Here is a 12954-nt window from a genome sequence, read left to right as displayed (position 1 = left end):
TCGAAAATTAAAAAATCTACATACTAAAATATTTTGCTGAAATTAGCATTTTTTTGGTGTCTTGTTCGGGGATTCCCACCCATGATTGGTCTGGAGATCTGACAAACACAACAAAAATTCACTAAAACTTATTAATGCTTTAAGAATACATGACTATAAGGGAATACAGGGTTTCAAAAAAGTTAAAACAATTTACATGATTCAGATGAATGATGATGATAATAGGTCATTCTCCTATTCAGTGGCGTAGCCAGAATCGATCATTGGGGGCCAATCAATCGATTTCAAAAGGAATAGACCTTTTCAGCTTGTTACTCATTGCAAATTAACCCATTTCAAGTCACATGGTCTGAAATGGTTAAGTTTTATTAGCTATTCCATGGTCCCAACATCTGAGATGGATTAATCTGTCTATTGGTCACACACAACATGCATGAATATATGAATACGCACCCCCCTCCCAATTATCGATGTTGGCTATGCTACTGCCCCTATTAAGACTAGTTTGGAGATGCTCAACATCCCCGATGAACTTTCCTAGTTTATCATTTAGTTTAATAGGGAATGGTACATTGCCCTCAAGTAAAACAATTCCTCGTTATACAATCGTATATATAAACAAGAAAAACGCATTACCAGTAATCATGCATGCAGTACGATACTATCACATTCACTACGGCTATCATACATGCAGTACGATACTATCACATTCACTACGGCTATCATGCATACAGTACGATACTATCACATTCACTACGGCTATCATGCATACAGTAGGATACTATCACATTCACTACGGCTATCATGCATACAGTACGATACTATCACATTCACTAAGGCTATCATGCATACAGTACGATACTATCACATTCACTAAGGCTATCATGCATGCAGTACGATACTATCACATTCACTACGGCTATCATACATGCAGTACGATACTATCACATTCACGGACAAGGCATTCTTACATTCGGCCGTGTGCCTACGTAATTCTGCTTTATAGCTACCTATTGATCAATAAATTTCAAAAATAAACAACATACATAACCTCATTGATTTGTTTGAAGAACATCACCAGTAAAACGTTCCGCTAAATCATTTCTATCAATTTCACTAAGACCTCTGCGAAGCTTCTCACGCCAGTGATTGCGAGGTCTTGCGAGATAACAGTTGGAATTCCACCAAAGTTTTAGCATCATATAGGCTTGCCATACTACATTCCCGGGGTGGTTCAAGCTGATCTCTTCTATCTTATTATCCCCGACTTTAAGGAATTTTGCCAATTTTTTCCATTCTCCAGGAATCTTGTCCGCTAATATTAATAAGTGTGTATCCATTGCTTTATCTATATTAGAAAATATATTATTTAAACGACGTTCGATTTGCGTAATTTTGTCGTTTCTACATTCCGACTGCATTGGCCTCCGGTTACAGTGAAATATTATATCGAGGTCACCCTTTGCATATAATTTTTTCTTTAATTGCATTAGTGGCCATTATTATTCGCCCCGGCAGCTCGCCAATTTTGGCAAAATTTTAAACATCACTCGTATTGTACCGAATTGCCGGTACTCGCCATTGCATGATGAACTTATTCAGAAATATATCAATAAAATTATATAGCCTCACTATACAAATGGTTGCTATCATACTCATAGACTTACCGTTACTATCTGGGTGTGAATCTTGTGAGCAACGAAGACTTGGTGCAGGTTGAGAATTGTCATTCAGACGATCTTGTGACAACGGAAGCTCTTCACTCGTTGCAACTTCTAAAACTAAAAGGCGAAAACATCGTTTTGAAATAAAATTAAGCACATAAAACCAGGTGTATATATTTTGTTTCGAGATTGTCTTTAAAGATCTTACCAATTTCCTCTTTAGGTTGTACCTCGTCATAAGCAGCTATGGCAAAGAAAACAATACCAAATATCAGTTTTCACGTTCAGCTATATCATATCCTTAGCAGTTGGTAGGTTTTTAAATTATGCTTGCCAATCCGAGAAACCACAAGAAACAAAGTTCAATTAATCAATGCAATTATAGCTTCACCATTCAATTGGCTGCTATTACAGACTTACCGTTACTATTTGGATGTGAATTTTGTGAATCAGGAAGACTTGATGAAGGTTGAGAATTCTCATTCACATGATCTTGTGACAATGGAGGTTCATCATGAGTTGCACCCCTTAAAACTATAATAGACGAAAAACCCGTTTTAAAATACACATAAAACCAGGTGTATATTTGGTTTCGAAATTGTCTTTGAGATCTTACCAATTTCCTCTTCAGGTTGTTCCTCGTTATCAGACGCTATATAGCAAAGAAAACGGTAGCAAATATCATTGTTCAAGTTTAGTTACATCCTTAACAGTTGGTAGTTCTTTTATTATATATATCCTCCACCTCCACCCACCACCCCCCCCCTACTCCACCATCCCCTACTCCACCATCCCCTACTCCACCTCCCCCCTACTCCACCCCCCTACTCCACCATCCCCCTGCTCCACCTCCCCCCTACTTCACCTCCCCCCTACCGCATGACTAACTTGCCAATAAGAAGACACCTAACGCCATTAAGCAAAAGTTAATAAAATAGTCCTAATAAAATACACTGAAAAAAAACGATTTTTCGCTTCGTACCGTACCATCAGAATCATCAAAAAAATTGGGTGCTTTAGCATCTGAACCATCTAGATCACAAAAAGCATTAAAGATTAACAGAGCCGCACAAAATATTTTTTCCCATGCAGGAAAAAAAGAGTTCGGCAAGAGCCAGCTCTACGATTTATTTAATAATTCTTACCTGAACACTGTGGACGGATTTGTTCACTGATTTTTTGGATTTGTTCTTGAAGATGGGGCTTCTGATGTAACATTTCACGGAGACTTTCCGTACTGTAACATTTTCTAACACATTCACTTGAGTCACGATGTTTACTTTGTCTGCAAAAAATATCTGCCAGGCAAACTAATGCTTCAAGATGAAAATATGATAGATCGGATTTTTCAGCCTGTTTGGCGGAGATGGTGAAAATATTTATCGCGCTAGAGTAACATTCATCTCGTTTTATATTTAAATAAAACTTGCCAACAGCGTTCAAATGTCTTGAATATCGAACCAGCTCCTCTTTGCTTGGGTCTTCCAGGGCGGTATATTCATCCAATATTGGCAAGAGATCATCACACAGTTTGACGCCAACATTGATATGTTCATCACGATCTTCAACGTCTGGAAGTGATAACAACGTGTCGAAGCATCTCAAAATCTGTTGATAGCAAATCAACTTGCTGTACGTGTCGTCTTCGGTTTTTTTCAGTATTCCAATCTCAAAAAATTTTCTCTTTTCATTTATCAATTGTTGGTATCGATATATCGCATTCTTCAAGTCCCTAGCGTGGGCCTGGGCATCTTTTTTCTTGTATTTACCATCTTCATCATGAAAGTCGTCATTAACGAGAAGATATAGAAGAGCATTAGACTGAACCAAGTACTCGTGAAAAACAGACTCGTCGGCGTTCATTTTCTTGCTGATCTCAACTGAAAGGCAATAGGCTAGCTTTAAAAGATTAGTGTAGAAGCTTGGATTTTTCATCGTTGCTCTCTTTTGGTAGAAATAGTTTCGGCCAAAACTGTAAATTAATGACAGATAAAGTTCTGGCAGAAATAATGGCTTGTAGGCATCAACGCTGTAAGCCGCACCATGCTTTATGAACAACTTGACGTCATCTGGCGAGAGCGGTTGGGATGACTCAATCGTTTCCAGCACCTTCTTATTCCTCTTTATTGCTCCAGGAAAAATACTAAGATCTTGCTTGTTTACAGTGCGCGAGAAAACAAGTTCTTTGACTATTTCTGGCGATAGTTCTGAACTTTTCAAGAACAGTTTTGTAAACAACTGATTCGCGGCAACCAAATCATCGTTGGTTATACCATACATCTCTTCAACCGACTGTCCCCACAAAAGACCTTTGAATTGACCAGCGAGCTTTTGAACTATCCCGTCAGAAGGTTTCAAATCTTCCTTGGTTATTCCACAAAGCTTATGAAGTAACCTTCGTGCACGTTGAAAGTGAAAATCCAGCTTTAGTAGCATTGGAGGCTGTTGCTGGGTGTATGTGAAGCCAACAAGCTCCGATAATCGAACTAATGCAATCGTAGTACGATCATTCTTCTCCTTGTTCTCCCATTCACCCAAAAAAATCTCTGCATGCTCGCGAACGGTACGTTGGAGGAAATCACCCATTGAAAAACGGTTATCTTTACCGATATATCTAATAAAAATCCCAGCCAATTTGTACATTAGATCATATTTAGTCGACTCATCGATCATATCTCTGAGGACATGTTGTGTGAAAGAATGAAATGAGAAAAAGCGAAGGTCATTTTTTACTGTGATTAAAACCAGTGACTTTAGCTGATCATGTAGATCATTTAGAATGGCAACGTTTTCCCAATAACTGCCTGACGATAGCTGACTGCTAAGAAAAAACTCTGGAATCATCTTTATAGAGATAAAAGAAATGGTAGCTAGTGCAGATAGCTTATCCTCATCAACTTGTTCAAAAGTCGCACGGACACCTGCGTAAAGTGTTCGTTCATTCTTGCTTAGCTCAGTTCGGTGAACTATCTCTGCTGCTTTTTTATCACTTAGCAATTTTAAATACTTGTTCACGGTCATCTTATTTCTTAAAATGTAATCCTTTGCCACTGACAGACCCAGAATATTCGACTCAAAATATTTGCAAAGCTTTGAAAGATCCTCATTACTATTTTTATCGCGAATTTCACGAAGAAATTTTTCAGCTTCATCAAATTCTCCTACTTGCAGCTCCTCTGCATCTGGGAGTTCACTGGATAAAGAAGGATTATTAGTTGTGATGATCATATAAACGGAATGTCGAATGTTCCACAGCTCTCTAAACCATTCAGCAGACGGCTTTCTTTCTACGTTATCTAACATGAAAATGACATCTTTATTTTTTGCTATTTCTTTAATTGTTGTAAACAACTGTCGGTAAGAAACATGAACCTCTGGGAGCGAAGTTGAAGGAACATCTTTTTTGGCAAGTTGATTTGACAAATCAATTATGCTTCCTTCACCAACAGAGACATCAATATACCAACTTACAGCATACTTTTCTTTGTTTTCATTGATATAATGCAGGGCTGCGGATGTTTTTCCTGTTCCAATAGTTCCATGCAAGGTTTTTGGTCTCCCTTTTTCAATTCTCTTGATTTTATCATCAATTTCTCTCCTTGGATAGTAACTAAATAGTGGCTCATGGCAGTTACTAATAGCAACTCTACCTGCAGGCTTGGCTAAATGAATGTAAATGGATTAAACTTAATCATTTATGCCAGGCCTTTTTTTAATAAAATAGGGTTTAACACAGTTTTGTCAAATGCAACAATTCATGTTCATGCAGCAATTTAAAGTTTGCTGGAAATGTGGTATAATTAACAAGAGCATAAAATATAGACAAAAACACTTATGAATGTTTTGACCTAAGGATCTTTGTCAAGAGACTTAGTATGTGTTTTTGTCCATTTTATGCAGTGGTTATATCACACAATATGTCTCAAGGAAAGTTGTTTTGCCCTTAAGCATGTAGTACATGAAAAATGGCATGACAAAGCTACTAAATAAAGGTTCTCTCTTTAAAACACAGTTGATCAAAATTGTTTTCAACCCCCACCCTGCAAATTCTCATAAACAGTCTGAACACAAGCAAGCATGTATTTCAATGAAGAACCTGCAGGGTACAATTAAGCTGGCTATAAATACTTCATCAAATATTTTCATAAAACAAAGACACAATGCTTATGAATTACATATTGTGCAAACTGTATGGGCTGGGACTATATCCAGTTCTCACCTTCTTGAGGAGGTTGAATAATGGTTATGTTTGCATAATCACCAATATTAGTGATGTTACTTTCACCAGATACAGATATATCTCTGGAGTCTGTCATATCTAAAAATAAATAATTTCTGGAAATACTGCATATGCATTGATGAATTTTACATCAAATATATACTAAAAGTATAGGTCTGCAACTGTTTGTCTGCAACTTTCCCATGCTTTAATACAACTAAATCAGGGGTGCTGGAACCACAGGGGCAGCTACCCCCCCACCCTTTGCTTACAGGGGTGAGCGGGGGCAGCCCTGTTCAATCCCTTTGCTACCATATAAAAGTATCATAAATTCATCATTTAATCATGATGCCTACTTTTCGCATAAAAACTAACCGGTAATATTATTGAAAATGCGTTCTCCTATGGATTTGCAAGTTCGCATGTACTTGTAAATTTGAGTTTCCTCTCTGTGTGGTTGCAATGTTAAAATGAATGTGCCCTTTTTTAAAACTCTGCCCCCACCGCCCTAAACTGTTTCCGGCGCCCCTGACTAAATGACCTAAATGGGCCAGATTGGGTTACAACAGGGTTAGAAAAAATAGTGGTTTGCAAATACAATCAAAATCCAATAATTTATTTATCACATTTGAACGGCCCAGTCTGATCCAATTGACAACTCTAATATATAAATGAACATGCCCCACCCATTTATCTATCTTTAATACCAGCTAAGTCATTAAAGAATAAAGACGGTTCAGTATCAGGCTGTCAAATCCAACAAATGAAGTGTTGTTATTTACCATTTTGGCCAAACTGTATTGATAAAAATTATTTGTCTATAATTTCTTAAGTTTCAGATAATTTTACTTTTGAATTTTTTACACAGGTGAAATAGGTGAAACAATGTAAAAATATAGTTAAACCAATGTAAAAATATATTATGTTCACATGGCATTGATTTATAACATTATATATATACACATAGCCAAAAATATATTACATACATATAACCAAAGATATGACCAAAACCAATCTACAAAGTTATTCAACTTAAAGGCTAAGTGACTAGCAGTTTAATATCCTGAGTCGCGGTTGAGAGAATATAATTGTTCATTGCATTATATCATTTATATGGGCACACAATATATGCTGAGTTGACAGTGACGAATGGTCGAAAACCTAAATATGTGCAACGTCATGTACAGCACTTATAGACTAAAAGAAATAAGTCCAAATAAAGTGTTTATTATATCTAGGTTGAGAAATATCTAATCGAGTTGATGTTGGGTTATATAATATATATTGGCCTGTTGATTGAATTGTCTAAATATATAAGAAGTTACATATTCCTACCTTTTGTGCCTATAAAAACATCAACATATACACACCATATTATGCTACATTCGGTTTTTGTGTCACATACAAAAAACAATTACAGTACTTCTTAAATTTTCCCTATCTATGAAATGCGTCTTTGTTACACAGCAAGTTTCTTTTCCGGAAAAATAGAGCACTGTGATTGGCCAGGCTCTTACTTTGAGGTAAACCAGGGTAATGACGGGATGTCCGGTTTTCCTGGGGATTTCCGAGAACGATGCCACATTCATCATACATAAATCATGCTCAAATTCTAATTCCTGGCTGAACGAAATATTGTCTACAATCGTAGTGCACATTCGGAACATAAGCATCATAGTACAGTACAATTTTGAAATCAATTTGATACATTTTTGCAACCGCGTGGAATATGATGAATGACATAAATTTGACGAGAAATTTTAAATCCGCATGCGGTTATGGAATTTTTTTTTACTAAATTTAACTATGACTTGACTATATCCTACACCTTTACTATACTACACCCTTATTATATAACGCCAAAGACGATATTGGCATAGACATATTGGCCTATTGCTTTTTAATGAAAGAAAGAGAAAAAAGCTAGAAAAACTATTTCCGAAATTTACTAGAAGACAAACTATCTTTTTCATTGCCTAAGTTCGTCTTGACGAATGACGGTCTCTAATATAAATCGGGCCATTTTCTTGTCCAGTACTGTTCAATGGTTTTCGCCATACGCCCGCTGGCCGTAGGGAGCCCCAGAGGCTAATCGCCATAAGTGCAGTCTCAGGATGGTAAAGAAATATGATGGTACAAGTAAAACATGAATATTGAAAAACAAGCCCGACCCCAAGGTACGAGATTGATTTGAAACAGGGCCACTGACGACAGTATTTGTCATAATACATCATCATTAGTCCTAGTAGGTAATAGTGATAAAAACAAGGCAGGCATTATAATACGGAATTTTTACAAGGACACACATTGTCTTTAGGTTCAATAATCACTTAGTCTTAGAAATTACAACGTGAAATTACAACGCAAGCATATAAAAAAGAGCATAGCCATGCAAAGCACGGTCCGTCAGTCTCTAGCCTTTTTTAATATATAATATATTCAATAATGTCAATTTTATAATAGAAACAATAATCATTTTAAATAGTCAAATTAAAATTATATTAGACATTTTTGTCCATGAGGCATGATTTTTAACTACACACTTTTCCATTTACAAGGACACATTCGTCTTTTACAAGGACACAAAGTGTGTCAAAAACACGCGTATTATAATGCCTGAAACAAGGCTATTTTCCTGTATTATTCGAGATTGATTTTGCTGAAAAGATGCAAACTATCTTTAGCACTACGACTGAGGCATTTTTTACAACCTCGGGGTACAGCTTACAAGGGTGGAAGACTGCGTTTAGGAGGTTTTGAGAAAATATAAAAACGTTATTCGATGTGGAAAAAATACTACAAAGTACTCTTTGACCGTCTTGAATGCCGCGATAAGTAGTTAATTTCTGTTTGTCAGGTTTTGGGCCAATTTTCACAAAGGAAACCGAATTTGTTTTGTCGGTAGGTTCTCAAATCGCAATGAGGCATGATTTGCTATCAACATGTACATGGTAAACACAAAGGGAACTTTCAAGTCTATTCCGGTTTTGTTCCAATGGATGCGTGCGAGCACGCGAGCTTGCATTATCCAGCATGAAGTGCTCTGCATAAAGTGCATATTTTCGAACCGGAAGTCTTCTGCTGTGGGTTATAATTAACCACGAATTTTAATTTATAGAACCTACAAGAAATCAGAGGTGGCAAGTTTTCATAAATAGGCCATATTAGTTTACTTTAATAACGCAATGAGTTTGCTAAGACAAGAATAAACACGGCGAACTGATTTGCGAAGTAAAACAAACATATTACAATACTTAACTCGCGATATTTGGAGCAGTCACGGAATGGATACCGAAGCAATCGAATACGAGGAAGACTTACATCAAGATACCGATGTTGTTCACATAAAAAAGATCACTTGTGAAGATCAAGCACGACCCGTATTTACGGCTGGTTCTAAAGTTACATTGAGTTGTATTGTTCATTTGAAGAAAGCTGTAGGAAATCCACAGATACATTTGGAAATCAGAGGAAAAGTACGTGTACAATACGAAGGTCGAATTCTCGACGATTCAACACATTCAACAAGCGGCCTTCGAAAGTCGAAGCGCCGTAAAGTGAGAGAGAAAATGATCTTTATTTTGCCCGTTGTGTTATCCCCAGGTTGGTTTTCTTATTTTTACTTTTATGGCTTTTTATCGATGAAATTATTTTTCGTTTTATATAGCTGCTATTTAAATATAGAAAGTTCACAATATAACATATTTAAACAAATTTATACACCGTCGAAAATGGCCTGAATGTAACCGCGGAATACATAATATCTTTGGTTATACTTTCCACTACATATCGCCAATATTTTATTTATTTTTAAAATTGTCAAAAAAGGTTTGTATAGTGGCCATTCTAAGCTAAGTTCCGTTGTGTTTTTGTGATACTTCTGTCTCTGTCTGCCAATATATGTTACATAATGTAGAATTTGCAACATTTATTTGATCAAATTTGCAATTGAATTTTTTATGCAAACTTAGTTGCAATTTTTTAGATTTTACAGTATTTTTTGCGTAAGCTGAAGAAAGCATGTGTGCCTAGCTAAATAAATATTTGTCATTTTTGCATGTCATGCTAATTTATCATGAATTTGATCTCCATCGCAAGGTGACACTTACATTGAAACATGTAAATATACATAAGTACATTTGACAGCTGTCCAATTTAAGCTTGCATGAGAGACTGTGCTCTCATAGAAATTACTGTTATTTACAAAATGTTTGTAATAGAAACTGGCGACTATAGTCCCAGAGCATTTGGCTCCCTACCTATAATTTTTAACTTTTCTTCAATAATAAACATGGTCAGAATTTGTGCATTTTAATCACATGAAAATGCACAAGTATCAATCAAAATTATTAACATGATTGGTGATGGTTTCTAGTGTTGGGGGCACCATGGACTGTGGGACATTATTAAAGTTAACATTTTAAGAAAGAAATAATAATGAGTGCATTTCTCTATATTATACCAGCTAGTGTTTTCTCTATATTATACTTTTTAATTTGACAAAAAGCCAATCAAAGAAATAAATGAAATGAAAGATAACACAAAATGATAAATAGTACACTGTTATAATTGTGATAATCATGGAAAATGGAAAAGCATTATATATGTAGAAAGGGTCTCATATAGTTATTCTGAAGTTGCTTGAACTTGTGCATTGAGAATTGCATTAGTTGCCCTCTCATGGGTGTTGTACTTGAATCCTGCCAACAACATCTGAGCCCTAGGTCTTTCTAAATTATATATTCATGTTTGTGAAGTAAAAATTTCATTCTTAACTTTTTTTGTAGCATTTCTTGAAGCTGGCGAACATTCCTTACCCATAACCTTTGACTTGCCATATAACTTACGAACTTCATTTGAAAGTCCAATGGGCTCAGTGCGTTACTGGATCCAGTCAAATACTACGTATCATTCTACTGTCACTGATGCCTTCTATTTTGATGTCAATGGTCTTAATTGTTTTATTCAAAGAGGTATCCCACGGGAGAAATCCTATGCAGAAAGTGTTAGGGGGATATTTTTTTCAAGAAGTCCAGTGGAGATTATTTGTTCAGTGGAATGGGAAGGTTGTGAAATTGGGGAATCTGTTCCTGTTACTGTGAAGGTAGGTTCTCTTATTAAGATCTGTTATCTGTAATGGTTTCCTTGACATGAATTGAAAAAAGGAATACTGCAATAAGTTTTAACCTGTTTTTAGGTACATGCATCAAACAAAAAGATCAAGTATGTGAATATTGATCTGTGTCGGGAAGTAAGCAACTTCTTGGGTGATCCAAGGATAGTCGTTGTATCGTCGACCAAAGTAAAACTGAACTCTGTTTTTAAAACATTAAAATCGTGGAAAGGAAGTTTTCCTATTCCTGATGATCTACGACCTGAGGCGTTTCAGATCAAAGGATTCTTCAGCGTTGCTTATCACCTTAAGGTTTTGTATTATACCATAGAATAAAATAAAGCACTGGGTAGAAATTAGTTTTCGAAAATTGACCCTATTGAGGGTATGTTTGTGTATTGAGTCTATTTTAATGCTGTTTCTTATAGTTTACAGCATTGACATCATTCAGCAACAACTTCAGTGTGTCAATTCCTATTAAAATTGGGAACAAGTTACCATCAATGGAGAGCTTGCCGATAGATAAAAATAAATGGAAAGAACTGGAAGAGTTTTATGAACAGACTGGTTTAAAGGGATATACCAGTATAATGAGTAAGTATGCAAACACAAAGCCAAAGTAATTATTGGTGTAAACGTTTGAATCAGTATACAATTATGTGTATGTTTACAGGTCTTGATGAACTGTTTGCGCCTTCATTAGAGGATATTTCCAATGGTATTATGAAACAAAAAACTGAAACTCAAGTATAAAATCTCAGCTCTGAAGCTCTGAAGACTATTCCATTCTAATATATTTGTCCTAACATCAGAACCCTATTAATGTATTGGCCATGGGCATGGATGATAGCACAACATTCAAGTGAAATGAACAAGAATTTTGTTCATAGAAACTTTTATTAGTAAACTAATACTAATAAATAAATAATTGGCAGACTTTTAAGCTCTGTACATATATGAAGATTATGCCAATTTTAAGCCTAACGAATTTTATATATGTAATATTTTAGCAGCATATAATATTGTAGAGTGGTAGCAATACGTATTTGAATTTCTATTTTAACATGTAAAGATACAACATATTTCAAATAAATCGACAAAGATGGTGAAATAATTAATGGTGTATGGTATCGTTTGCTTGCACGCTCAAGTAATTAATAGGTAAAATTATGTAGGTAAAAAAGGTTTTGGCAAACTTACTTTGGCAAACTTGGGATTCGTCTTTGGAAAGCCAGTTTATAGAACACTGCTGGAACGTCTCCGAGTATGGATCAATTTGAGGAGCTAGATAAATCTTTGTTCTATGTAAAGTTTCGTTTCATATCATTACTTGACTGTTGGTGTTCCTACGTTTTTTACATGCCAATTAAAGTCACAGTTAAAGTGAAAGTTACCAATTGTAATATGGTGTATGTGACCCGTGTGACCAGTCTCCGGTTCAGTTTTCACTTGCATATATCGTGCATCAGGTGACCCATTGGTATTGTGCATGTGTAGACACCGCGGAAATTGGTAGACTTAAAACTTGGTGAAAAAAAGATTTATAAATATTCAAGAAAATATGTTTTGCACAACAGATTTGAAGCTTGCACACGGTAAAAACGAATCGTCTGGATTAATAACCTTGTGTATACTTTTTAAAGTATATTTCACATTTCACATGGCCATTTCACAGCGGTCAGATGTGTATCATGAGCTGTCAAAATATTGCAGAATGCGTATTCAGAAAAAAAATTTCTGCGGTGTCGCATGGGTATATATAGTCTGAAACTAATCGTCCATCTGTCCATTCTTAATATTAATATTCGTGATTATATCACGACAGTGTAGTATTAAAAAATAACAAGCTGAACAAATAAATTAGTTTTTGCTTTCGTTTTGTATTCTTACAGTGGCCTTATCGATCACATTGTCCAGATCGACAGAGTGTCCTTATAAACGCTCGGAGATAACAGTTA

The 12954-nt window shown here is 35.7% G+C and overlaps 2 protein-coding genes across 2 annotated transcripts; one reads left to right on the top strand and one right to left on the bottom strand.

The window, feature by feature from the left end:
• Positions 1-50: 50 nt before the first annotated feature.
• Positions 51-12289, bottom strand: LOC114521572. The gene is made up of 9 exons (XM_028542050.1): positions 12197-12289; positions 5884-5982; positions 2810-5326; positions 2652-2696; positions 2281-2316; positions 2085-2198; positions 1873-1908; positions 1668-1781; positions 51-1348 (listed from the first exon to the last, which is right to left on the bottom strand). The coding sequence occupies exons 2-9, from the start codon at positions 5978-5980 to the stop codon at positions 1053-1055; spliced, it is 3255 nt and encodes a 1084-aa protein (XP_028397851.1). The 5' UTR covers positions 5981-5982; positions 12197-12289; the 3' UTR covers positions 51-1052.
• On the top strand, positions 8942-12098 carry LOC114521575 (arrestin domain-containing protein 2-like). The gene is made up of 5 exons (XM_028542056.1): positions 8942-9486; positions 10671-10987; positions 11081-11308; positions 11425-11590; positions 11670-12098. The coding sequence occupies exons 1-5, from the start codon at positions 9168-9170 to the stop codon at positions 11747-11749; spliced, it is 1110 nt and encodes a 369-aa protein (XP_028397857.1). The 5' UTR covers positions 8942-9167; the 3' UTR covers positions 11750-12098.
• Positions 12290-12954: the final 665 nt, after the last annotated feature.

Source organism: Dendronephthya gigantea, unplaced genomic scaffold (genome assembly GCF_004324835.1).
Source record: "Dendronephthya gigantea isolate DGI-Jeju-01 unplaced genomic scaffold, DenGig_1.0 000020F, whole genome shotgun sequence".
NCBI lineage: Eukaryota > Metazoa > Cnidaria > Anthozoa > Malacalcyonacea > Nephtheidae > Dendronephthya > Dendronephthya gigantea.
This window is presented reverse-complemented; position numbering and strand designations above follow the sequence as displayed.

Bases quoted from the DNA above. Each gene is read 5' to 3' on its own strand.
- LOC114521572 (XM_028542050.1), bottom strand. From the start codon at position 5,980: ATGACAGACTCCAGAGATATATCTGTATCTGGTGAAAGTAACATCACT. The intron at 1,909-2,084 runs GTAAGTCTGTAA...TCTTTGCCATAG, and splicing joins TTCACATCCAAATAGTAACG to CTGCTTATGACGAGGTACAA. The intron at 1,349-1,667 runs GTAAGTCTATGA...TTTCTAATATAG, and splicing joins TTCACACCCAGATAGTAACG to ATAAAGCAATGGATACACAC.
- LOC114521575 (XM_028542056.1), top strand. From the start codon at position 9,168: ATGGATACCGAAGCAATCGAATACGAGGAAGACTTACATCAAGATACC. The intron at 9,487-10,670 runs GTTGGTTTTCTT...CTTTTTTTGTAG, and splicing joins GCCCGTTGTGTTATCCCCAG to CATTTCTTGAAGCTGGCGAA. The intron at 11,309-11,424 runs GTTTTGTATTAT...TGTTTCTTATAG, and splicing joins GCGTTGCTTATCACCTTAAG to TTTACAGCATTGACATCATT.